The 26740-nt window shown below is 41.4% G+C and overlaps 1 protein-coding gene across 8 annotated transcripts in view; it reads right to left on the minus strand.

The window, feature by feature from the left end:
- The window catches only part of MAP7D2 (MAP7 domain containing 2), an 84808-nt gene extending 65869 nt beyond the window's left edge, over positions 1-18939 (minus strand). For 4 of the 8 annotated variants that reach the window (XM_055802952.1, XM_055802951.1, XM_055802950.1 and 1 more), the window contains exon 1: positions 18680-18939. In XM_055802952.1, coding sequence (XP_055658927.1) covers positions 18680-18722 — 43 coding nt within the window. In that variant the 5' untranslated portion in view covers positions 18723-18939. The remainder of the gene's footprint in view (positions 1-18679) is intronic. The other 4 variants (XM_055802955.1, XM_055802953.1, XM_055802957.1 and 1 more) reach the window with 2 other exon arrangements.
- Between the last annotated feature and the right edge of the window lie 7801 nt (positions 18940-26740).

Genomic DNA, 26740 nt, shown 5'->3' on the forward strand with positions numbered 1-26740 from the left:
ACCTTATGTTTCTTGACTGTTACTTTCACACATGGACCATTTCACAACCTGCCACAAAGTTTGGCAGGGTGTCTGTCAAGGGGTTGGGGTGTTCACTGTCCTTTTTATGCCTTTATCAGTTTGCTCCTCAAAAATATTTGTACTGTAATGTTGTTATTTAATATTTAGATTTCCAGAGACTTGTTCTCTTCCATGTTCTCATTTGGATATATTTCCCCCTTGTCCTTTTATTTCCAATATCCTCCTTTACTGTGCTGTTTAACCATGTTTTAAGGGTTCAGAGTACCTTTTTTTTCTCCTCCCAAAGGAGGGGGGAAAAATGTTCTTTTCTATTGTAGGAAAAACTGCACAAAGTGTCTAATACTGGGCTCAGAGCTGCACTGTGCATCAGAAGCACAAAATAAAAGGTAGTCCCTGTCCCACAGTGCTTATAACCGTAGTAAGGCATCACAAATTATATAAGGTGGCCCTGACAGGAAAACTGGTCAAAGATTAAATACTACCTGTATCTGGCAAATGATGGAAAAAAAGAGGTTCATTTATCCAAGCAGTTTTGCAGTGTCAGTAAGACAAACTCCACAGCTCTTCATAAAAGCAGGATGCAGGGGAAGGGCCGCCATGAGACCTAAAGCACTATCTGCACTGCTTTGCTAATGCAATGGCTTCCTGAAGCTGAAATCTCCGTCTTAGGAGAGGCAAGAATGTTTATTTCTGACAGAAGCCAAAGCAGTCTGTATGGCTGGAGAAGACTTACAGGCAGAGAGCTTCCTGCACAGCACTGGAAGGGGTCTGGTTTTACAGACCTGATGTCAATTATGAACAAACAAACAAACACGTATCTGGAAGTCTTCACCCACCGCTCCTTCCTACCTGGGATGCTACCCAGTGTCCCCCTTCATCTTTATTCTTTTTCAAAATGAGAAACCTGCTCTCTACTTAACAGTTACAGTTTCAACTCCAAAGCAGGGGGCTCCACAGCCTGCTAAGTATGTGGCCCTCTATTTATAACTGGAAAATAAGCTTTCATTACAATAAACACATAACAAGTAATGAAAACATGTACCAAATAGCCAAGTCCAGTAAGTAGAATTAATATAGTAGGTTAAGTTTTAGTCTTCATTAAATATACCTATGTCATCTACTGATCCAGCAATATGTTCTTTTCTCCAAACTGTTCTCATGTCTACACGCAATTTAGCAATAAAAATTACCCTATGTGGAATAACAAGTTGTATAATCAAAACAAAACTCAAATCAAGTCTGGAGCTTGATGATTTTTAGGAATTTGACAGGCTTCACAGGAATCCCCATATACATGTTTACCTTACATAAACCTTTCTTAATCAGGGATAGGCAACTTTCATGATAACGTCCATTTCACATCTCTAATTACTGTATTGCCAAAAGCTAAACCATCACAAACACTATTTGCTGAAGTAGCATGTGTTGCAGCCACAGTGGTCAAAGGTTATAGTGACATACAGTAGATACTGGAACAGTAATACCATTTATGATTAAAACAAACTTGTATTTCAGAGCCAGAGAAGCAACTGCTTTTTTTGGGACACATCAATTTATCTATTAAGAGTGTCTTATGAAGTTTGCCTGCCTTCTTAAATAAAGATTTAAATGAAGCAGTAAGTGGTTTGAATGAAGTGATTACCAGCAATAAACTCAGTGGGGACAAGCCAACCAGGCATTGTAAGTCACACACCAGGAAAAGCCATCAGCACACTAAAACAACAGCTCAAAACAAACTGCTGCCACTGGAAAAGTCTCACTATCTTTGTGAGTTAATGAAAGGTTTCCAAGAAAGGTCATGGCTGAGCAGAGGCTCCATGAGTTGCTAGCCAGTCGCAACACACTCCTACAGAGAGGGAAATGTCAGAGCAGATTGGCACTTCACCTTTGCAACATGAATGATAAACCTGACTTGTGAACAGCACCTGGCTTTGTGCCCACAGGCACACGGGCAGCAGGTTCACCCTAGTGCAGGGGAGGGGCCATAACCAGCTCTCCCATGCCTCACAAGAACACCTGAAAGCCAGACCAGCAAGGATTGAAGTGACTGCTACTGCTGTCAGCATCTCATGAAGAATGGATGGTGGCTCACAAACTTTTCTCAGATACAGCGAGCTCTAATAGGACAGCTACAGCATCTCCAATGCACCAGGGAGGTTAAGATTCATCCTAACTTCAGCTGCCCAAGTAAACAGACATTCACCCCTGAGCTAGCAGCTCTCAGCTTCCCTCAGTCACTTTCTGGAGAGTAGGGGGTACTTCTAGGACCTATCACCTCCTTCTGAAGGAGCATAGACAACCAGCGTAGACAGCTGTCAGACGAATTCCTGCAGAGCACCTAATTGTGCACAGTAATGCAGCCTGTGTGCTGTCCTGCCAGGGAGGCACTAGGGTGCATACAGGGAACAGGAGGATTTTCTACAGGTATTTTCAAAATACCACCTGCCTTCGTTTGCCTGCTTGTTAACAGCCGAAAAAATGACACTGCAAATGAAACAGCAATGCAGGCAGTTTTTATTTAAACATGGTGGGGGGAATAAAAATATCAAAACTCTTTACATTTTTATTGATGACAAAGGAAGAACATTAGGCTGCAGAACACAGATCCCTTCAGGGAAGGGACATTTAATGATGAATTTCCGGCTAAGGATCAAAGGCTTCTAAAAGAACACACAAAAGTCAGGGTTTCTAACAGATTAGACTATCTAAAGCTCATATTTTACAGTTCCATTATGTATGACTATATCCTGCATCATCAGCCTTTGGGTTCCTGAACGAAGGCAGCACCCATTCACTGTTAGAGGAACAGACCTTGGGGGAGTGACAGGACAGAATAGCAAGGTTTTGCAAAGAACAGAAGAAACACCAGTTTTAGCATCTTAGCAAAAGAACTGAAACATCAGGCACTTAATTTCATAATTATCTCCTCGGACTGCTGAAGAGATGAAACACAGCCTCAAAACCTATTTCATCAAAACTGAAACATTTAAGAAGCAGAATGCCTAAAAGAGATGAAGAGAACCTCATTCTTGAGGTAACAGCAAATCTGCACTTGAGGACATCTGCCTGTGACAAACCAGTGTAAATGCTCGTTAGCGGGTACTTTCAACAAATTAACACAGTAATAATACCAGCTTTCCAATATATACTTTCAGGTTCAGCACTTGCTCAAGCTGAATGCTCAGAGCAGCATGAAATAGACAGCGCTCACACCCTGTTAGATCTCGGAGGTAAGAAATAAACCCAAGGAAAGCTTGGCATTTTCACAGTTCAATGAAAGCACAGCAAGAGTGATGCTTGAAAAAGGTCACGAGTAAACAACAGCAGTGCAGCAATGCTAACATAAAACGCTCGACTTTTATTTAATCTTAATCCTATTATGCTTCTTCCCATCATGACAATAAATCCCAAAAGGATATTACAAACCAAGGGGATGTATGCCATTTCTTCCTGTGACTACGTGTAAAAGAATTCTATGGAAAGTACAAGTAAATACAGGACACTTCCAAAGAATTCTTATATCTACATCTATGCATAAAACCTGCAAAAGTTAAATCTGTTGCCAGAGGATGAAAAATAACAAACAGTAAGAATAAATAAATAACCTTACTGAACTTTATTTTTCTTCCTGTTTACATGCAGGATGAAAGATTTTTAAGCCAACGCAACTCGTAGATGTTCAGGTATACAACCTCATATATTGATTCCTTCCAGGATCATCTAACAGGAGCAGGATGCTCCTTCAAAAAAAAAAAAAAATTCTTTCATAAAAGCAGAGATCTGACTAAAGATAAAAAAAAAAAATCAATACATAAAATATTTAGGCTTCCACATTTATAAATAAATATGTAACAGGACCACAAGGAAAACTGATGAGTCGCTCTCTAATATAATGAAGTTTCTTCACAGAGTAAGAGTATGTGGACCGTATTTATTATATAATTAATGTATGTCATTCTTTATTAAACATTGTTTTGCTCAATTTTAGCCAAGCATCTGGAATGCAAAATCTCCCTCTATAAAAGAAATACTAGTGGTGATACTTTTTGAGGAGTAGCTCATTAGGAAGGGCAGAAACAGCTGGAGAAAAAAGCTATTTAGTCAGAGGAAGAGAATTCCCACATTTTGCACTATTCATCAGTTAAGTTTGTCCATGTCCTAGGTGCTACTAGGATGATTTTCTCCACTCTGCGTAGACACCTGCACACTGTCTCCATAATAACTAAGCAGTAGAAGGCAAGATCTATTAAAAACAAAAGAACCTGCAAAAATGTAGTTGACAGTGGATTTTATACCAGGTTCTCTGTCACTCATGATGTTAAAAAAATGGGAATAGGAATACCCTTGTCTCACCACCTTCTCTTTGGCCTTCATTTTACACTTGACATAAGTAAATTAAGAGGCATTGCTCAAGAACAGCTTCCTCAAGAATTTTCCCCATGCAAACTATAGATATTCATAAAAGAAATTTAATCCTCCTGACCACAGAGACAAGAGTTCTGAGGCAAGAAAAAACTGTATTAATCTCTCCAAATGAGCAATCTATATCTGTCTTGCTCAATACACTGTATCAGCCTTTTAAAAGCATTATAGAAGTGTTAATACCAAGAGCAAAAGCTGGTTTTGCAATAGCTGAGGAAATGAGAGAGGACAGATGCAGAAATGGCACAGAGGAGATATTAATATTTGAGGAATTCAGGTTATACTTCCATGCTTCACCCACAGTATCACAGTATCTTAAAGTAATTGCACACACATATACATTCTTAATCCTATTGCAATAAGCATACTAGATAATGCACTATAAAACGTTCACAAATTCACTGCTTGTTTATTCCTCCATAATTTTTCAGAGCTTTGACACTAAAATGAGTTTCATTCTTGTTTTTGTCAACATGTCTAAAAATAAAACACACTCATCCAATGTCTGCTCCATACCATGACCACTTTTTTTTTAATTCAAGCAGTTTTAAAAGCTCTATACCCTTCTAAGAGGTGAAGTCACAGTCACCGATAAGCAAATGTATCTTCCTTGCAAAACTCAAACTAAGCTAAGTAGAAAGGGAAACATTACAGCAAGTGTCACGAGTCAGTGACGTCAACTAATAACGATGTTTTACAGTACAATAGTCAAGCTGGGATAAAAAAATATCAACATATCATGAGAAGGCTTAAGGGAAACAATACCAATTGCTCATTATTGGTAACACATACATAACTATAGTCACATCTTGGTAGTATCAGCTACACAAAAGAACATGCTACATGTAAATAAGCATTTCCTGTAGTTCCCCCACAACAAAATATCACTGTGAGCTTCCTACCATTTTCCTCTCACTGACACTTCTTCACAGGACAGCTGCACAGAAAAACCACTGAATAATTTTGCCAGAACTTGCCCATGTATATTTGAAGCAGAGATTTTGTTTGTTTGTTTTCAGAAGAACCTAAAAGTTTCTAAAGAAACATGAAGAGTGAATGGATTCCTTCCTTAGTACTGACAAAGCTGTCAATGCTGTGCGCACCACCTCAACTGTGGTTTACACTGGTCATCATTTAAGACTTCTGGTAGCCCAGTGTTAACACAGGCATAAAAAGAACACCACATACTTTGCATGAAATATTTCAAGTATGGAGGAGGTTTGTTGAAACTGAAAGCTTTTCATGATTGCAACAAGTTGAGGTTAACCCCACACTGCCTTACAGCTGTTTATAATGTCTCACCAACAGAAGTCCCATCCGCAAGACATGTGGATGCTCAGCATCCCGGCTCTGAACCATAGACACCCCACCTTCTCACCTCCCTGAAATTAAGCCCAAGCTGTGCCTTTGTTGCGGTTAAACTTTCTTCCCTTACCACCTTCCCCAAGCAATCAGGACTCCAAGACAGGCAGCCACCTTCAGCTTTACTTTCCTTCTAGAGCTTCTCAAAAAACAACAAGTTTCATTCCCATTACTTCCAACTCTTCCTAAAATAAAGCGGACTGTTTGCACTATCCCTACCAACATATAGACCTCTGTAGTCTATCCTCTGCCTCCGTACACATGTATGAGGAGACAGTGTAAAAGGTTTTTGCAAACCTCCCTGGTCAAATGGAACTACTACACACCTTACAGCTAGCTATACTTCAAAAGATGAGACATTAAAGTATAGAAACATAGTATCATTTAGGTTGGGAAAGACCTCTGAGATCAAGTCCAACTGTTACCCCAGGCCTGCCAAGGCCATCACCAAACCATGTCGCAAAACCTCCACCTTCCTTAAGCTTACTGTATCAGCTTGGATTAACTTTCCATCTCCTACACATGTCTGTGCTGCATGCAAAAAAACGTACTCCTCCTGTCTGCAATTTGCTGTTCTGCCAACCATTTTAAAAAGCACTTGCCCTCATGCTGCAAGCAAAGTGTTAAAAGAGCTGCTACTTCTCTACACTTAGCAGGCAATCTGTATAGGAGATGAAAATAGATACTATTTTCAAAGGCAAAAAACTTAAGGATATTTTACACAACACTCAATACATGACCTTAATTTTTCCTCCATTTATTTACACCACCCTGAACTTTTCGTCAAGAGGAACAAAACAAGGCTAAAAATCAAGAACAGTTTTATAATGATTTTGAAAGCTTTTAAATCTGAAACTAAGCAGTTTTGCGCAGCCCCATATATTCCCTCCCCTTCAAACATGCTGAAAAAATTTGCCCTTGGGCATGTAAGCCTCTAGCAGTGGGTTCCCATTATGGCTCCCGATGAGAAGAACAGCTCAGCTAAGTAAGAGGAAAGGTGTTTTCTCAGATAACTACTGCATATCCCTAACTATCTTAGTAACTTAAATCCTGAAATGCTGAAGGACAGCACATATGGGCTAGGAATAGATCTGGTATTCGGTGATGCTGTAGGTGGCAGCAGGATCTCTTCTACTGTCTCCTAACCCTTTATGGTTATAAATGCTCCATGCTATTACAAAAAAACAGCAAAGCTGCTACTGCTTTAGTGCTACAGTACACATGACACTTACACTCCTTCCTACTAAAGAAATGGTAGACGCCTATACCAGCAGAGTCGCCATGTGCAGAGCCCATGCAAAAGAGCCACAGCAACATGCTTACCTGCTGCAGTTTAGCTCCAGATGTGACCCAGTCCAGTGCTGTAAATCCCACCACATTCAGAATGAAAAATCCAATGCTTGTGAACAGCATTAAGGCTGATGTTTTTATTTCTTCCAGAGAGCCATCAAGCTTGCATCCTTGACAAAAGAAGCTCTCAAAGCAAGGGAAGTGGAAACTCACTTTTTCATGGAAGCCAGCCAGTACTGTCATTTATCTCTTTGTTCACTATACCGTACGAACAGGTGAAAAACCTAGATAACAAATCAACTGCAGCATATAAAACAAGAGCCTTACCTACTTAAATGTACTTACATGGTTTAGAAATTGATAAATATTCAGCAATTACTGCAAGAGAATACACTCAAAAATAGGCTAGCTGCAGCATTTACAACAAGAAATCTGAAAACTGCATACAATGATGCTACGTCAGTGATTCTCTCTTGGTTTAGTTACTTTTAAAAACCACAGAAGCATGCATCATGGACCAAAACTTACTGACAAGAAAGATATGTCAAAAAGTTTTTGGTTTTTTGTCGGTTTGGTTGGTTGGTTGTTTTGTTTTTTTTACACCGGTTTTACTTTCCTTTACTAATCTGGAATTCAACCATTACGACTTTAGTTAATAAACCTATTTATCAGGGTTGCTACATTAGGGGAAACTGAACAAGAACTGCAGTACTTTTGGACATAAGCACAAAAAAACCCAAACTCCATCAATGATAATACTAGAACAGCAACAGTTGCTCATTCCACACTTCGTTCTATATCTATCCCAAGAAATTTGTCTTAATTTCATCTAGTCAATACTTCTTGAAATGCAATAGCAATACTCACCCTGCAAATCTAGGAACCATACTGGAATACTTTCCAAAGTACATCAGACATCTGAACTTTTATTCCCTCCCTCTTGACTAGTGCTTATCTAGAACCTGCACTGAGTTGAGCCAAACCACCCTGAGCAGTGGCTGCCATACTGCAGCACAGTACAAAAAAAAAAAAAAAAAATCACAGCAAAGTGATCACAGGTGCTGTGTCCTGATATAAAAGGCTGGGTCACAACATCCCATGCCTCTGCAAGAGCAGGAACTCGCTGCTGCCAAGGGAGCCTCAAGGCTCCTGCAACCACCTGTCCTGTTCTTTTCTTCTCTCCACTTCCACATGCCATGAACCAGGATGCAGTTGCTCCTCCAGATAGATGGGCAAGAAAGTGTGCTTGTTTGGATTAAATTGGTTGGTCTAATAAAAAGAGGTTATCTGTCTACAAACCTTGCTTCACTGGAAAGAATACGTTCATCAGATGTAACATTCTTTGCAGAAGGCAGCTGACTATCAAGTTCCTTGCCAGGACTGATTAGACACAGACTAGCTGTGGTCGGATCAAAGTCCGGGACACACCTGTACAAAAAAAATGCTCTACAAACCTGACACCACCAGCCCTTACAAGTTAGCATAAACTACATCAAATTCATTTAAGACCCCAAACTGCATACTCAATGGTTGTCACTCAAGCTCCACCTACAAGTAAATATGTTTGTTTGTTTATTGATATTTAAGTTTGTTTATTTATATATTTCTTTATTTCATTGCTTGAAAAGAGTACTCGGCGTCTGCCAGACAATGCTGAAACCACCTTTTTAATGAATGCCACTTAAGAAGAACAAATTGGGTCTATTCTAGCAAGGGATGAAGTAACAGACTAGATTAGATAGCTGGAAACAAAAAGGGGGGAGGGGGGCAGGCGAATGCATTCAAATCTAGTTGGAGTTAAAGCTAGCTTTTAGTTGCTGAACAGTTAGTCCACATTCCTTTAGTAGTTTTCTTTCTTGGGACTTTTCAGCTGACCAGTTTTATGAAGGACTGTACAATCAGCTCCAGCTGTTCCTGGCCGTTAGGACTGAAGGTCACAATACAAGAATTACATCTTCCAAGGACTACCTTATACCACAGGAGTTTTGACCAGAGTTTCTCAAGATATGTGCATCACCAGGAGATATACCTGATTTATTTCCGTGCAAAATAGCTATTAGAAAACCATCTTGATGACTTCTGCCCTCCTCCTCTGAGTCTATGACTTAAAGAAGTGTATCATACTGCAACACGTTTTAAACAACGGCTGCTGTGAAGAATATGAAAACCTTCCTCAGTTTGTTTGGTTTTTTGTTACCTTTGATTTTCAGAGAGCTCTTTGATATGGTGATTCTCCATTTCTGAATAGCAATGCCTGAAGCAGAAGTTAAGTAATATGGAATGCATTTTCTTTTCTTTACATTTTTTCTCTTGCCGGTCTCCTTGCCTCCCCTACAGCTGCCACAAGAAAAATTTAAGAGCTGCTTTAGCCCTCCAGGCTCCCACTGCAGAAGGCAGGTGGGCTGGTGAGAGGTCGATTCCTGCCAAAGCCCATCTGATGGGCCCAGCCTCCTCCTTGGCATCATGCTTTTCTCTCTCTCTCTGCTCCCAAGGCTGGATGAGACAGGGTGAGCTCTGCTGCAGCACGGAGCACAGGAATGAATTACTGCATTGAATGCAATTACAAAGCTAGAGCAAGGAGCAGGCTTGAGCATGGGAACATCTATATATGGAACATACACCCAGGTCTTCTGGATACACCTCTAGCTCCTGGAACCGTAATCTGTGGGACACTAGGAAGCACACTGTATGCTTGCTCTGATCTTACACCCTTCCCTCAATGCCACCTTCTAGCCATCAGGGAAGACAGAACAGCAAAGGAGCTACTGTTGCTCTGACCAAAGCAGCCATCCTTATGGCCTTGTAGGCCAGGGTGAGTAGATGAAAATAGGGAAGGAGGAAAACATCATTAAAGAGAAAAATAAAAAGCCAATTTATAAAAAGTCAAGAGTTAACGTAGTAGGATGTCAGTTTATTAATAGCACAGGTGCAGTGCTATCAGCAAGTAGGCAACAGATCTATGCACTGCAGGGGTTTTACATCAACAGAGAACTCAGTGGTCTTCCAGGAGCGTTACTGTGCTATTTTAAAGACCTTCTGAGTTACTACATAGCCTGTAAGCTTGTCACTATGCTTTAGGGAGCATTCATTACAAGAAGCCTTGGTTGCATGAAGACTTCCTTTACAGTCTTCAGTTTGTCTTCAGCATTACAAACAGACCAGACATGACAAAAACTGGATTTGAAAATGGATGTGCTTTTACTGTGTAACATGACTTCCAGTTCCATTCACACATCATTTGGACAACTTCATCACAGATTAAGTGTATTAAGACTCAAAGAGAGGCTACCTATTCCTTTTAAGACACCCTTTGGCAGTATGAGACTTAAAGGAAGACTGGATACAGGCAGTGACTATCGTCTAAGAGCAGAGATTACAAAAACTCAGAAGAGGGGAAAAACCCAATCCAAAACAGGGAAAACATACTGCAATGGGGGGAAAAGAAAAGTTGCCCTTTGATTATAAAAACTATTATGAAAACCAAACTCTTCCCGTTATCTGTGAATGCCTCAATCTGTGCAGTTATTTCTGTTTCAGATTTTCAGTTCCACAACTTGCTAATGCACAGAAATTCAACCTTTCTGCATAGTACTTTCTCTAAATAATCTCTCCCTTAAGCATCACTCAAACATTTTCATTCAGTGCCATAACCCGGCCTCAAAGAGCTACAAAACACATTCTGGACCACAATCCTGCAATCCAGCATCCTCATCCAGAACCTCATCAAACCCCCATTTATGCCAAAGGAAGGTCACCCATTTATTTCACTGCACCATTAAACCACTTCCTATGACTGTTGAGAATTGCCATGTTTACTTATAACCACAGCACTTAGTGCTACTAAACCCAGGAAACATAATGGAAATACTTACATCTATTAATAGACCATTAAGCATATGGGGAAAAGATGCCCTGTGGCTGAAGCACAGTACTAAGAGTCAAGAAACTAAGGATAAAAGTAAAACCCTACTCCCTCTTCCCTTTAGGACAGAGAAAGAAGAACCAGCTCATCCATCATTTATGTTGGAAGCCATAATTGGCTTACTATTTATCAACATTTTAAGAGCCCCAACAGCATGTTTCTAGTCCTCTCCCTGAGGTCTCTTTCCCCTGATGCAGAGTGGGTCTGCACACATTCAACAGAAACAAGGAAATCAAAATGATTGGCATGAGTGGGCAAGTTGCCAACAACAGGAAAAGGAAAGCGCTTCCCATTAGTTGATACCACCCTCCCGAGTGAAGGGAAGTTAAACCCCTTTACTTAAAATATGTGAAATCACAGCAACGGTGTGTGGATGAACACTGCAATATTGTTCTGTTTTCCCTTCTGGGACAAAAGGAAAGGCCCTTCTTGTGTGATTTGCCACGTAGCCAACTTAGTAGCACAAAAAATATTTTTGTTTCATAGGACTGGAGTTTTTTCAAAATGAGGTTTATTTTACTTACAATATAATTGTATACTGGAATTTTGTTCCAATTCAATAATCAAAGCTAGTTTATTCAGACTGGAGTATTCTTCAAACTATCACTTGATTTATGCTCAAGTGAAAAAGCAGCAGTGCTTTCCCTGGCTGGGCAGGGGAAGACCCCTTCAGCACTCCTGCTGTAGTTAACAAACCCAGGCACGCTGCACCGCCTTAGGAAAATCCGTATCTATCTTTTTTGATCAAAGCCACATTAAGAATTTCAGCATTCCACCACACCTACAACCAAAATTAATTGAAAACCAGAAATATTTGAATAAATGTTTTGCTGAAATAAAGAAGAGCTCTGCTAGCTTCTGCTTGGCATGAGACAAGTAACTCGTATGGACTGAACCAAGCAAGGCATACTTCCAGATCTTACCTAATTGAGACAAAACCACTATATGTCCTCCAGCATCTGGCATTAAAGCAGACAAAAGACTGAGATATACTAGTGTTACTACTATTTTCTTAAAGATTTTCTGTGACACTTTTACAGTGGCACCCACAAACTGATAAAGAGTATCTTTATTTTTATCCAACACATCCTTTCCAATCCTATCGAAACCTCAGGTAGAAACGATAAATTCTAACTCATTTATTAAAATCACTACTAGGAAAAAGGAGTTTCTAAGAGAAACTACTTAATAAAGGAAAGTAGATTTATGAAGCTTCATATACTTTCTTCTTCTAAAATGGTTGAATACACAATGCACCAATGATGGTGCTAAGGTTATGGGGCATAAAATCAATCTCTCTGTGCAAGCAGATGCGTTAATGTGCATGTGGGGCCAACAGGCACCCAGCTCTGGCATGAAGAACCAACTCAGAAGATACCCAGAATAAAATGCTCATCACATCAAACCAAGTCAATACACAATGGACTGGTGTATTGGAAGGCAATGCAAGCACACAGGAATGACTTTACAAAACAACCAATGTAATTATCAGTGAAGGAGCTGACCTCGAAAGCTTGAACCATTTCATCTATTTCTGTACTTTGAGTACAGAAAAAAGGAGTTTCCAGATCTTTCACACAGCAGAAAAAGGATTTGAATGCTCAAGACCGCACCAAACGTGTATTTACTCTTGTAATGGAAAACAGAAAATTTAAGAAGTTAAATACATGATACACAGGAAAAAAATCTCTTCTATTAAACCGTTACAAGAATTTCAGCTCAATACTACATTTTTCAAACTATCCCAATCAATAAAAGCACACAGGTGTAACACTGGAGCACAAAAAGTTGCAGTTTGCATATTGTAAAGGAATTAATTTAACAAAAGTGAAATATTTGTACAATAAGTTTGCTACTGGCACCTTTATTTATGCCAAAAAAAGTAATGTGAAATCACAGTGAAAGAATAAACTTTGGCACACCGAGAAACAAACAGTTTAAAGCAAAATGACAACACAACTGTGCCAACCCTGCACATCAGAAATACTTCTAGTCAGCAGCGCTTTGGACATTCTCACCGAAAAAACAGCTAAAAAGCAAAGAAGAGCTTGTCTGCTACGTAACTGAAGTTTATGCAACTGAAGTTTATGCAAAGATCACAGAAATGCTTTATCAGTCTCAGCAAAGTAGACATTTGTCTGCAGCACCTTAACACCACGAGAATGATCAGCTTCCTCTTGATCAAAGGAAAACACACACGAGCACATGAAAGCAGCAGCAAAAACCTCTAGATGTTCAAGTGCAAAAGAGAAACTTTTGTTTCTCAGATGTCCCAGAATCTAGGGCAAAACACTTGCACACAGTCTGATCTGGCATCTGGTAAGCAAAAGTGATATACGCAAATAGTACAGTGAATGAAGAGAAGCACATGCTTCATAAGACTTCATATTGCAGAGGAGACAGATATTAAATAGTTCAAGAAAATGGTAACTACTGCAGGTAATTCATTTAAGAGTTACAGGAAGAAAACAAAGAAGATGAGTAAAGTGTAACCAACAGGCATTTTAATATATTAATTCATCACATCTGAAGAAAGCTTGAAAAGTATATGCAGTATATATGTACGTACACAGAACACACAAGACAATTCAAAAGCAGAAGTAATTCTACATGAAACATTTGGATTACTATTTAATCACAACAAGAAGTACTTTACCAAGATCTTTACAACATCCAGACCCGCAGAGAGTGCTGGGTGCTCGGGTTATAGGATCTTGACAGTTTCATGATACAAATGAAGGAAAAAAAAAGTGTATTATTTGACTGACAGACACGAAGTCTGGCAGATGGGTTACACAGCAATAACCTTGAGTTTCCTTTTTCTTTTTCCTTTTTGCCATTTTAATGGTTACATAGATTTCCACTTTGTGAAACCCACTCACCTCTTATCTTTACACCCCCCCATCATCATCATTCATCATTGTGGAGATAAAACACAGTGAAAGGTATTTCTAAATATCCTGTCTAAAGTCAGTTCAGGGTAATACTATGCTGTAAAATACTTCTGTGATTAGCCAAGATTTCAAGTCACTTATTTCACTGGGTAAGCTGCTTGAACACAAGTATATCGGAAAAACTAACACATACCATGTTCTTACATGCACTAATTCCAGCCATAGAAAATACACAGATAATATATCAAGTTGTGATGGAAATATCAAACACAAGTCAATTACAGCAAAATAACTCAGAAATTATCTAAATGTCATACACCACACAGGTTAAAAAAACATCTGTTGCAGTACTGAAAGAACTGTGCTTTTGATTGCTGCAATAGGCTTGGCTCAGTTACACAGCATTACTCCTTCCACTGTTTAAGCATATTATCCACATCTTTCCTCTCAGCCAGTAGGACAGTAGGACAGATTCACAAGAAAGTTAAATTTGGGTGTGTAACACAAGTGTATTTAACATACTGCCCTGAATCACTGTACCACTGAACACAGAGAGCTGAGCATAACCTGTCACACGCACATCGTCTGAAAGGTTAACTATATCAAACAGGGCCTAAAAGATACACAGACCTCACAAAACCTGAAGTTATCGGGCTGAGAACTGTAAGAGCCAATTAAAGGAGGAAGATGGAAACAGGGAGGAGACAACCCGAGTTGGCTGTTACTCAATGCACTTAGTTAGCATCCCCATAATTTGCATTGGTTTCCCGATCAGCTGTACTTCCCCCCAACCTGTATACAGTCCATTTATTTATAAAAATTCTATACAAACAATACTTTAGAAAGTAAAACAACACGTAAGTGGACATAGAACTTAAACTGAGAATAACTGCTTCTAGTATCTGCTCAACAGCTTGAGCCAGTGGTAAAGGAGGGCTGAAAACTGCAATGCCCTATCAGAGAGTTGGTGCAAAAACTAGATTTCATGAAAAACTATCAACACAACTGGAACACAGAAGAGCCAAACAAGCCACTCAACAATACTGACACTAGGACCTTTTGGCACAGATTAAACTCACGTGAAGAAAATAAGTTATTTTTATTTAAATCACCTGAAGAGTCCAGAAATAAACAGAATTAAAAAAGCCTTGCTCTTACTTTTCTGTAGCCATAAAATACATTTGTAAGTCAATATAAGATTTTAAAAGCATTTCCCTTGTTGGTTTTGCTCTGCACACATTAAAAGACCAATAACTAAGAAAGTTATAATTGTATTTCATTTATTCATTAGACAAAAAGAGCTACTACATAAATCTTCATACAGTATCAACATTCAGGATATATAGTTTCATTTCCATTAATTATTTACATACTCCTTCAAATAGTATATCTATAAATAATTACCTAATATAAAAAGGTAAGCCTCTCTGCTGCCTTTCCACCCCTAAAGATAATGCCAGCCACAAAAGCAAATGGAGGTATGTGACACTATGCAATACTGCCTTACAAACACTTAAGTTTTCAGATGCCTCACCTTTCTAACATGTGTATTTCAAGTGATATACCTTTTTTTTTATTTCTGAATTCCTGGAATTCAAAGGCAAGATATTTTTCTTCATTGCAATTTAATGAAACTTAGTTGTAAAGGGATGTGACTTTTTTTTTTTTAAAGGACAGAGGCAAAGTCTGTGTAACAATATTTTAAATAATAAAACAATAACCTTGAGAGGCTGTGACATTTTAAACTGCTCTGAACTAAAACCTGCAAATGGTAACAGCACATGAAAATCAGTGCATGAATTAACAGGGGGATAAACAACCTTGAATGTCCATATATGAGAGTAAATAATATAGTAAAAAAAAAAAAAGTATAAGCATACTTTCTTTAAATTATTTTGCCCTGTAAGAAAATCAGTGCTATCAAGAAGAAAAACCCACACAGTATTTTACAAGAACTATGCACATTAATTCCTTTCACACAAACTGTTTTTGTGATATACAGTCAAAGCTGGCACAACATGTGATTTTTTCTTAAATCCTTTTAAGGCTGAGCAACTTTTCTATAAGAAGAAAAAAATGTATTTTGCTCTGAAAACCAAAGCGTTTAATGTTTCAATCTCTTAGATCACATATTCAGCAAATTTCACTGGGCAGCAAAAGGGAAGATGAGAGATTCAATACCAAGCAGCTTGTCCTTCAAATGCTATTCAGTCATTACAATTACTACAGATGGCAACAGCAGTAACACCTACATCCTGGTCACCTAACACTCTCCCTGACAGAAAGATTCCTGCAACGTCTTCTCCTCAGGCTGTGGCATCTCTATTGTTTGCAACATGCCTTTGATTTTTGGCAAAGGGATACACTTGGAACTCTGCAATTATTATTTGCTTGAACCACAGAATTTTACTCCTTTCTGCAAGAATTATAAACCATTGAGCAATAGACTCTCCCCTAGCAGTCAAGGGATGCAAGTACCTTCCCTTACTGCAGGCTTGTTTATTACAGCTTGATCTGGGCAGACAGTGAAGTGATGCACATGCTTAATCTGATGCCTCACTTTCACTGCCATCTAGCAATACTCTCGGCATCGGCAGACACAAGAGAACAAAACTCAGATGCTGTCAGAGAACTACAAAGTTTGTGAAGCAGGGGGGTGGCTGCAGCCACCACTCGTCGCTGGGGCAGCAACTCTTTGGGGGCCAACACAGTGGGAAAGGAGCATTTTACTTTGGAACATGGAGGCAAGATTATTCCTAGCCCTATGAATAAAATGAGGACTCCAGGACCAAGATGTACACACAAACACATGAATTAACAGAGTATCGTTTCCACACCCACCTTAATGATCTGTGTTAGCAGCTGTTGTGTTTGCTACAAAATTAGCAAATTGAGTCCCAGAAAAAAAATCTCGTTTTTTGCTGCAACAGATCCAAACCCCATCCATATTGCTGTCTGTGAAACACACCACAGACAATATTTTACACCACATCATAACAAAATAACAGATTTGACTAAGACCACTCTATACTGCCTTGTTTGGGCATTAGTGTTCAAATGTTAATGCTTGACAAGTGACTATATCTGTCTGTGCCTGTCCATGCTCTACAACACACAATCTATTCGATATCACCTTTAATTATACTACATGCTGCCTTTTCTATGCATTCCCAATCTCACACAGAGTGAAAAATAGATGACGTCCTGGTCTATATAATGAACAAAGCTTTTTTGCAACATTTGCCTCTGAAGCTGAAAAACTTCAAAAGTAGATAAACACAAGACAAATGTCTGGGAAGAGCGCAAGTGAGTATCGAGTAGATTTCCTTATACTTTAGAGAGGAGGCAAAAAAAGGATCACAAATATAAATTCTGAGCATTGATTATTTTTCTCCATTCCTGTCCATATAAAACATGGAAAAAATGGAGATGCAAGATCTAGAAGCACTTGACTGTTCAACTGCAACAGCTTACAGAGGGAGCTGTGACTGTTGAGCACAGGAGGGTGAGGAACAGCAGACACAGGTGTTCCAGCTCCCTCCTTGGCTCCCCACACAGTGTCACCTCAGAGAATTCAATGACTTGGATTCATCTTCCCACTCCATAAATCTGGGATAACAATACTTCCTTATCCTCCAAAGCAACTGTAAAGGTAATTTAGAAATTATAGTGGCTTAGGACAAGAGGGAAATTAATTCCCTCTTACATTCCAGCTTTAGATGGCTTGCAGTTCATAAAGCAAAGGCCACATATCAGATAATTAAGGTAAAAGTATAATGAGCAGCTGCCTAACACCTTAATCAGCACTCACCTCCTATGTAGAGCCAGGGAGAGGTCATGTGAAGGAAGAGCAGCCAGACCCACCCTAACACCTACGTGCGGTCATGACCACCAGCCCTGGCCCACATATCTCCTGTTGTTGGGGGACTTGATGCCATGCCACACGCAACTCCATACGCTGCAGCAGCCTCCACCACATCTCACACTATTCTCACCCTCAGAAATTAAGTTATGTTCACCAAACAATGAGGAAGGACCTTAATAGGAGCTGCGCCTATAGAAGAGCTCAGAGCGAGGCGTTCACGCCTGATACCAGCTCAACCAGTTTGCTGCGCGGGTTGGCCAACCCGCACAGGCAGGCCCAGGCACCGCTGAAAATGAGGTTTATAAATTGCTCCCTCCCCGCCTGACACTTCGAGGCAAACCCAAGCTGCCGCCCTCCCCGGCGGCACCGCCGGCGGTCGGGGAAATCGCGGCGGCACAGGCGGCTGCCCGGAGAGCCCGACCCGCCGCACAAAAGCCACCTCATGGCAAACACCTCCCGCACCACAAAGGCGGCACCGGGCGGCGGGGGAAGGGGGGCGCCGGGGGCCTCGGGCGAGGCCCGCTCCGCATCTCCCCGGGAGCCGCCAACCGCCGGCTCCCCCTGGCGCCGGCACCCCCGCGGCTCCCGCCCAGGATAACGCGCCTCCTGCTCCGCGGGGCCGGGCCCGGGGCCGCCCCCCCCCCCCCCCGCGTCCCGCGGCGGCCCCGGGCCCGGCCCGAGATGGCGGCCGGACCCTCCCGCCATCGCCCCCTCGGCGCCGCACCGGCCAGCGGCTGCCGGGCACGCGGGGCAGCCACCCTCACCTGCCGCCCCCCGGGGCTCCGCCAGCCCCGGCCCGGGGCGCGAAGGGACGGGGCGGCGCCGGGGGCAGCTGAGGGAGCCGGGCGGGCGGACGAGCCGCCGTCCTCCGGCACCCTGCGGGCCCGCAGACCTGTCCCCTACCTGTCGCCCGCGGGTGGCTGCGGGCAGCCCCCGGCTCCGCCATCTTCCTCGGCCGGTAGCCACCGCCGCGTCCTGCTGCCGGCGCTCGGCTCCGCGGCGGCCGCCGCAGAGCCTCACTCCCCGCCCCGCGGCACCTGACACGGAGCGGCGGGCGGGGAGGAGCGGGAGCGGGGCCGGGCGCGGCGGCAAGGCAAGCGGCAGCCCGGTGTCGCCCGGCGGCGGCGCCTCCCCGCCCGCTGGTGCCTGCGCGGGGCGGCTCTCTTGCCGCCAGGTGCTGCCGCTGCCCCGCCCCACGCGCTGAGGGCGCGCGTGCCCCGCCGGCGGTCGCGCGGCACCGGCTCAGCCCGCCCTGGCCGCGGCCGCACCGGGGAGCGCGACGCCTCGGCCGGCGGCACCGGGAGGGCCGGGCCTGGGCGGAGGGCAGGGGGGTGCCGCCGGAGGGGAGGCCTGGCCCACCGCCCTGCGTGGGGCCCGCCCGGCCCGTGGCACCGCCTGCCTGTCACCGGGTGCCGCGGGGCTGCGCGCTGTCAGGCGAGGCTCCGTGGCCGAGCCTGTGCACGGCTGACCGGGCACGTTTAATCGGTTTAACTCGCAGAGCCCAACAACGTGCCCTGTGGCTTTTGGCGGATCCTGCCGTTTTTTCTAGGTTTTTCCAGATGTTTCCATCCAGGAGGTTGCGCGTGCTGTTTGCAGCCACACGCTGCCTTGGTTGACTCGGTGGCACTGGAGAAAGGGACAAGCGTGTCCCGCTCCACCAGCAGCTGCTCGCGGTGCCCCGCCAGGGCCGCTCTGCTGGGCTGCAGACAGCCCTTCAGCCTGGGCTGGCCCCGTGGCGGCCGTACCGTTTTGTACTCCATTTCAGAAGAGGAGATATGAGGAAACATCGCCTTCTTTTCCCCTAAACAGTCACACGCTAGGGGTCGGGAGCCCCCCGCAGTTTCACACACCGCCCGCCTATGTGTTTGCCCCTGCCCTGCCGGGGCCGGGCTGTGCACGTGGCCTCTGGGCCTGGGGCCTTGGGGCAGCTCCTGCTCCGCTGCCTTGACATGTCACCAGCACTGACGCTAGATGCTAAACACCTTACCGCCTCTTCTTCAATGCCTGTTTAACAAAACTGAAATTTAAGACCTTTTTAATCCTCCCACTTTCCATTCTTAGTCCTCTTGTTCCGTTCTTTTTGTCTAGAAAATATATTCCTGTTAATTAATAATTTACTTCTTTAGCTGAAAACACAGACCATAGTCCATATAAGGGGGTGGAGGAGAAAAGTTATTTTCCTTTTTTTTTTTTTTTTTCCCCTCTGGAAAGCATTTGTTTTGGTATTTCTGATGTGTCTCCCAGTAAATTGCTCTTCCACCCATACATTCAAATGGCGTCCTTGTGTTTTGGTTCACACACCTCAGCAAATGTTTAACTAGACAGATTTAGGTTTTGTTGGTGCGTATATTAACAGTTATTCTTAATGTTGCCTTATCTGTGAAAGACTTCATTTTTGTTGTTTATAACTCTGCCAGATTTAAAAAGTATCAATAGACATTTTCATGCCAGCTGTTTCTCAGGCTAAACTTATGTCAAGGCGCTCCACTTAAAATTATTCTACCTGTCTAAAGATGGAACTGTACTGTTTTGCTGATGCTACAGAGGAGGAACCCTAACTGTCTTACTGCAGATGCGCCTCCAGATTTCCAGAGGCTCCTTTGGCAACAAAAGAAGGAAGACTCTCCTGTAGTCTTAATTAATCTTTAGCCTGTTGGTGCCTGATGAGCACACGGGAAAGAACAGCTGGTCTCGGTGCAAGTTACATGGGCTTAGTACTGAGGGAAAGGAAATGGAGAGGATGAGTTTGCAGGGCTGTGAATTAAGAAAGCGGGGAATTGATGTGGGGGATGTAAAGGGACAGGAGAAGGTGGAGGAGTATAGCCAGAGCTAGAGAAGGGGTATCAGGCTATCTGCAGGGAGGGTATTTGGGCAGGAGCTGGTAGCTGGGTGGAGGGGACTGACAGGACTACAGGAGAACCTGCCCCAAGGAACATGAGTTTACCAGTGCTGGCTCTCAAGCAGTCATGAAGCCCGTAAGCATGACATGTCACACAGAGAAATAAGTAGTCTCCTGTGACTGTAGTTTTCACTGATAGCTGGCTCACAGCCTCACCAATATTCAGACTGGGAGTTGTGCAGTGAAAAAAAGACTTTAAAGAAAACTTGAGGAAACTATATAGAAAACATTAAAGCTCCAAAGACAAAACCCTCCCCTTTATTATTGCATATAATATGTGATGTAAGCCAGTTTTAAAATTACCTTTTCAGAGTGTTTTTTCCACAAGACTCCTGTCTCATTCAGTACAAAGGATGTGTTTAATTAATGTATAGTTCTTCAACGTTTCTCTTCATTTTCATCATGTAAAATGGAATCTTTCATGTCATATTCACTGTACATTCTTCAAACCCTTCCTTGAAGGCAGGTTAATTAATTTCCATGATGACTTTCCTGTGGTAGTCTCATAACTCCTTCAAGCATTAATGAATTTAACTTTATAACATCTTTTGAGTTGAAGTAGTACTATTACCATATTTTATACTCAGGGAAGAACTAACAGAAGGTAACGTATCTGGAGTTGTCCATAGTTGGCTGTTAATTAATAATGTTGGCAGGTTGTTTTAAAGCAGAGGATAGTGGATTTAGTACAGCGTGCATCTACCAGCACCTAAGAAACAAGACCATAAACATTCTTGCTCAGGTTTGACTTCAAATACTGTATGGATCTTTAAGTACCAGATGTAGTGTATTACTTACAGTCTACAAAGCTTTGGTATGCACTTACTTACACCCAGGAGTCACGAGCTAGTTTCAGATGTATCTATGTATCCTTTATGACAGGTGGAGGAACTCTGGTGAATTTTTAAATCTTTTTAGAAAGGAAGTTATGAACTGTTTCATTTTGTCCATACATCACAGAACAAGATTATTTTCTTGACCATAGCTGCTAAAGGGGGTTTTCCAGCTGTGATGGGACTATAGCCGCTGTCTGTATGTTCAGAGTTGGAGATGTCACTATGTCCTTCTCCAACTCTCCACCCCCACCTTGCTCTACTGTACCTTCATATCACACTAAAGGAAAAAGGAAACTGTCCTAGAGGCAGCACATCACCAGGAGCAATGTGAGGCTCCACTTGTGAGTGATAGGGGAAGGAATACACACATAACCCGACAGCCCTACAGCCCTGGGGAGCTCAGGGATGGGACTGGGAAGTTTCTCCTCACCTCTTAGGACCAGGAGCACGAATTATCACAATCATGCCTGTGAGGGCAGGGAGAAGCTGTGTGCATGCTGGGCTGCAGCCAGCCTCTTGCCATCAGCTCTCTGGCATGAATTACAAGGCAATGCAGAAATTCTCCCAAGCGCAACTTCATCTCGATTAGGCACGTCACATTGAGCCTTCTGATTGGGAAGGTGTTTTACTGCAGACACTTTGGTTATTCTGCTTTCTTCATCTGATGCCCAGTTTGTCCTTCAGTGAATGCAACTCTGGTAATACTTGTTCCAGATTGCTGTATTTTAAAACATTTTTCTTTTTTTTTTTATGGTATGTTGTATGCTGTTACAATTGACACCACTTTGAGTTGCTTTTGTGGAAAATATTTTTCCCCTCTTACCACACATTTTCAGCAGGTGCTGAACAGGTCTGTGCAAATATTCATACATGAGCTATAGTAGGTGTTGGTCAACCTAAGTGTGGGAAAATCTCAGAGATAAATCTGCAGAGAGGTAAAGTCTTAAAGTCAGTTGAGGATGAAGGCAGAAAGGAGCTGGAGAGTCTGCTAATTTTGCCACCTTAACAGACATTAAAATAAAAATTATCAAAAGTGTAAACTAATTCTGACAATCTTGTTTCTTTTTACAGTTTCTTTTATATTTTGTGGTTGTATCCATGCAACCAAAACCATCTATGCCTTCGAATGCTTCCAAGGGACAACAGAACAGGCCAAATCTACAATGTTTCAAATCTGTGATGGCCCACAGTTCTTGCTCTATTTTGCTATTTTGAATCAACAGCCGACAAGTTGAGAACCCAAAAAAGTGTGGCAAACAGAATGGCTGCCCATGGTATTTCCGTTAGAGCAACTGGCCCAGTGTCATGTTGTGCGTCAAAGATGGGAAATCCAGTTCTCCCAGGCAGTCTTTGTCTGCTTTAACTTGAAAATCATCCTTCCTTTTCTGAAACTCCTCGATGTCCAGTGACTCATAACTTCTGCATGAAATTAAGTGCTCACACCAAAGTATTTTTGTAGACAACACAAATTCATCTGAAGAGAAGTACTCCTCTTCATCATGTAAGTTCCTGTCCTCCAAGAAAAACAGAACATGACTCAAAAGTTAAGAAGAGTGTTTTAATACATATATCAGAAACTGAAGAAAGGTGGTGGGTGTAACTAATTATAGTTATTCCTGATTGCTGAAATCTTAACTCACCACCTTAAGCATTCCCCTAAAATAGATTATAAATCATAATTGTACTTGGAGAGTTAGAGAAATTAGGTTTGCAAGTGTCAGAAATGCTCATGGACTAATTGACTGATAAATCTTCCTCATGAGGGATCAGTCTCACACAAAAAATTCGTGGGCACTGAGTCAATAAACTGAAACACAGTGTGATAGCTAAGAAAATCTTTTTTTTTCCAGTTGCTTGAAACCTTTTGATAAAATGTGTTGGTGGTGTCAGTCTTGAAGCTAGATGTCAACAGCAAAATGCTGCTCTGTTTCAAAACCACAATTTTGAAATCAAAGATCATTTTTGTATTTCTAAAGGACTTCTACCTTTTAGTTATGAATGTTTTGTAAAATGCGGTTGAATTTGCCTGGTGAAATGGCTAATTTCTCTGTGTCTCTCCCTGTTTAAGAAGCCACAGGCAGAAGAGCCACAAGAATTAAACAATGTTTGTAAGTTCCCTTGATGGGAGAGCAGGTTCAATGTACAGCTCCGTCCTGGCAAAGCTTGAACTACATCTGTCTGCTTTTCTTTTGTGTACTTACATAACTGAAAAGTGTCATTCAGAGAATCATATCAGCCTAACGTTAACATATTTTTTAGGATGAATCATAATGGATTGCTTTTGTATTTGTCATTTGGCATGCAAAAAGCCTATTAGTTCTTCTCCATGTGAAAAAATATATGTTAAAAAACCCCTATATTGTTAAATCGCACATCTTCTACCTCAATATCCTATGCCATGTATGATTTTTTTATACTCCCAAAATGCCTTGAACTAGGGGCATATTCTCACTTGCCTCACACATTTATGTTATCTTTTGAAGTTCAGCTATTTGGCTTGGAACAGGTTGACAATAATGAGGTCAATCTTCACAATAATAAGTGAAAACAGAGAAAGAGAGCAACTCTCTCATCACCTTGTCCTTCATTATTTACTGACAACACAGGCATTTCAAGTCGTGTACAAACATAGCCCTGCCTACACACCCTGTTTTACTGATCGTGAAAATGGGATAAACAGTATTAGAACGCAGCACAAACCTATTTCACAGCTGGTTTAAATTCAATATTTTTTCATGAATGCTTCATTGAAAGGGCGATACATATTATTTCTCCAGTTCTCCCATAAATAAGGCCTTCCTTATTTACAACCAAATACCTGCTGTTCTCCAGATTCAAAGCCTTGTGAGCCATGAATTTTAAGAGCTGTGTTATTAGCTGCTTTGCAGATTTGTGGCCAGGTATCATTGGGGCATACGAACAAGTTAGATTTTGATGAATTTTGGATTGCTTTTGATTCTGGGGTTAAACTAAAAGTTCTTTACTGCAGTATTAGGCAAAGAAAAGGCAAAAGCTCTGTTAGTTTTTCATGCTTTAACAGGATGTGACACAGTCTTAACATTTGCTGGGAGAGGCAGGAGAAGCTAAGCCTTGCTTAGGAAGGAAAGAATGTCTGCCCTGCAGCCATAGAAACGTTTCTGAGTTTCTGTTCACCACCTGCTGAAGTGATTGATATTTGCCTGAAGGATTTGCAATTTTCTGTAGTATTTTTGTTTAACTGCACCACTGTACTTTTCCAGGAAGAGGAACATTCTTTCCCCAGTGGTACATCATCTGTTCATATAGGGGAATATTATGTTATATTCTATGCATGATAGAAGCATGGAGAGGAACATATCTACATTAGATTGATAATGAGCTGTTCTCAAGGTTATAGAATATCAAAAAAAGATACTTCTACTCTGATTGAATGCCTAAAATAGCATTAAACTAATTAAATTTTGTTACCATTGAATAATAATTACACTGCATCAGATGGCAGGCAGGCAGGCGGTAGAGAATTAGGTTTTTACTTTTTTGGTTAAACTAGCATCATCTTGCATGTAATAAATTAAGTCACCTTGAAGGGAAGGGAAGTCATGACTCCCCTGGGGATGAAAAACCTCTGGAACATATAGACCAGGTAAGTCCAAGAAGTCATACAGTCTTGAGACTACATGCATTTATGAGCAGTACCACACGTGCACAGAGGACCCTGCCTCACACTCACAGTGAGACCATTTGCATGCTCTGGGCTCACCCCTTCCAATATGCCTGGTAAGTCCAGTTGCTCAGCCTTTCTGAGCACTATCCCTAAGATAACTCTGGGAGAGACATGATAATTTGAGGAGGTAAGTCAGTGCTTTAGGTCTGATTTAATAACAATTTTTTTTAAATTATTTTTTTAATCATAAACATTCATTCATTAATTTTTACCTTTTAGGAATATATGACAGACCTAAGATATAACTTAAGAATATACTGAATACCTGTCCAGCATAGGAAAATGGAAGCTGAATTCTGATGGATTTTATTGAAAGAGAGAGAAAGAACATTGCAAAAGGTGATAATTTTACTACCTTTCATAATCAATTTTCATTCTTCCTTAAATTCCACAGACCATGGCATTTATTCAAGCGTGTGGCTTGGCTCACTCCAAAAACGGAGAATGCAATGCTGGTCACAGTGATTCTGTGGTTGCTTCAAAGAAAGATAAATCAGGCCATGGCTGTAGCCGCCTACAGTCTAAAGGTCTCCTGTTATTAAAATGAGATCAATAATTTTGAAGCAAGCAGCATTTGAAAAATGGTTGAGCTGAGCCTTAAATCAATGGGTATATTACACTGAACATTTTAACACAGAAGGGGAGGGTCTATTCACAAAACTTCTTCATCAAGAATGAACTAGATCCTCAGGCTGAGCTCCCCTACTTCAGCACAGCTACAACCAAGTACGCAATCTGCCTCCAAACAGAAAAATCAGTTATTTCAGTTTATGATGTATAAACATTCAACAAAGAGATATTAAATATATATGCTAAAAAGATAACAACTTTACAGAATTCTCACAGAGATGTATTTAGACAGCTGTCATACATTTCAAATCTTGAGTAAACGTGGGCTATTAATCGAGTATTAATTTACCTTAATTTCACAGGTTAAAGATGACTCCCATGAACAATTAAGGATCAATTTTCTGCCTCCCTGCCAATCCAGCGATTTGTGGAACATGCTGCTTCCTCTAGATTTGAATTCTATAGGAGTTATAAGTAAGCAAACATAGTGAATGCATTTTGTAAATGTTTACAAACCTCTGTAGCTAACATAAGAGAAACCAAAATATATAATAAAAAGATCTGGTAATTGCTAGGGTGTTAAAAATATGCATGACAGATTCTGTGGAAATAATGTAAAGGATGGTACCAAATGCATAATACTGGGTTTGCTGTCATTTAGTGCATTTTCTGAATTCTAGCCCTTTGACAATTTAGTCTTCCTTCTCCTCCCCCCTTGAAAATCAGGTCTAATTACATCCAGTACATATCTTGTAATTTCCTTCTTTTATTATTTCTACTGCATATCAGGACGTTCAAAGCTTGTTTTTTAATTAATTTGTGATATTTATGCAAGTTACTTACTCTGTCTTCAAGGTCAATTTGAAGGTACGACTAACAACTGGTGGGAAAAAGATTAAGATGGCTAAACCCAGCCTTTCTATTTAATGAGATTTCTGCCACTTCAGAATTTCTTT

This window comes from Falco peregrinus, chromosome 4 (assembly GCF_023634155.1).
Source record: "Falco peregrinus isolate bFalPer1 chromosome 4, bFalPer1.pri, whole genome shotgun sequence".
Taxonomy (NCBI): Eukaryota; Metazoa; Chordata; class Aves; order Falconiformes; family Falconidae; genus Falco; species Falco peregrinus.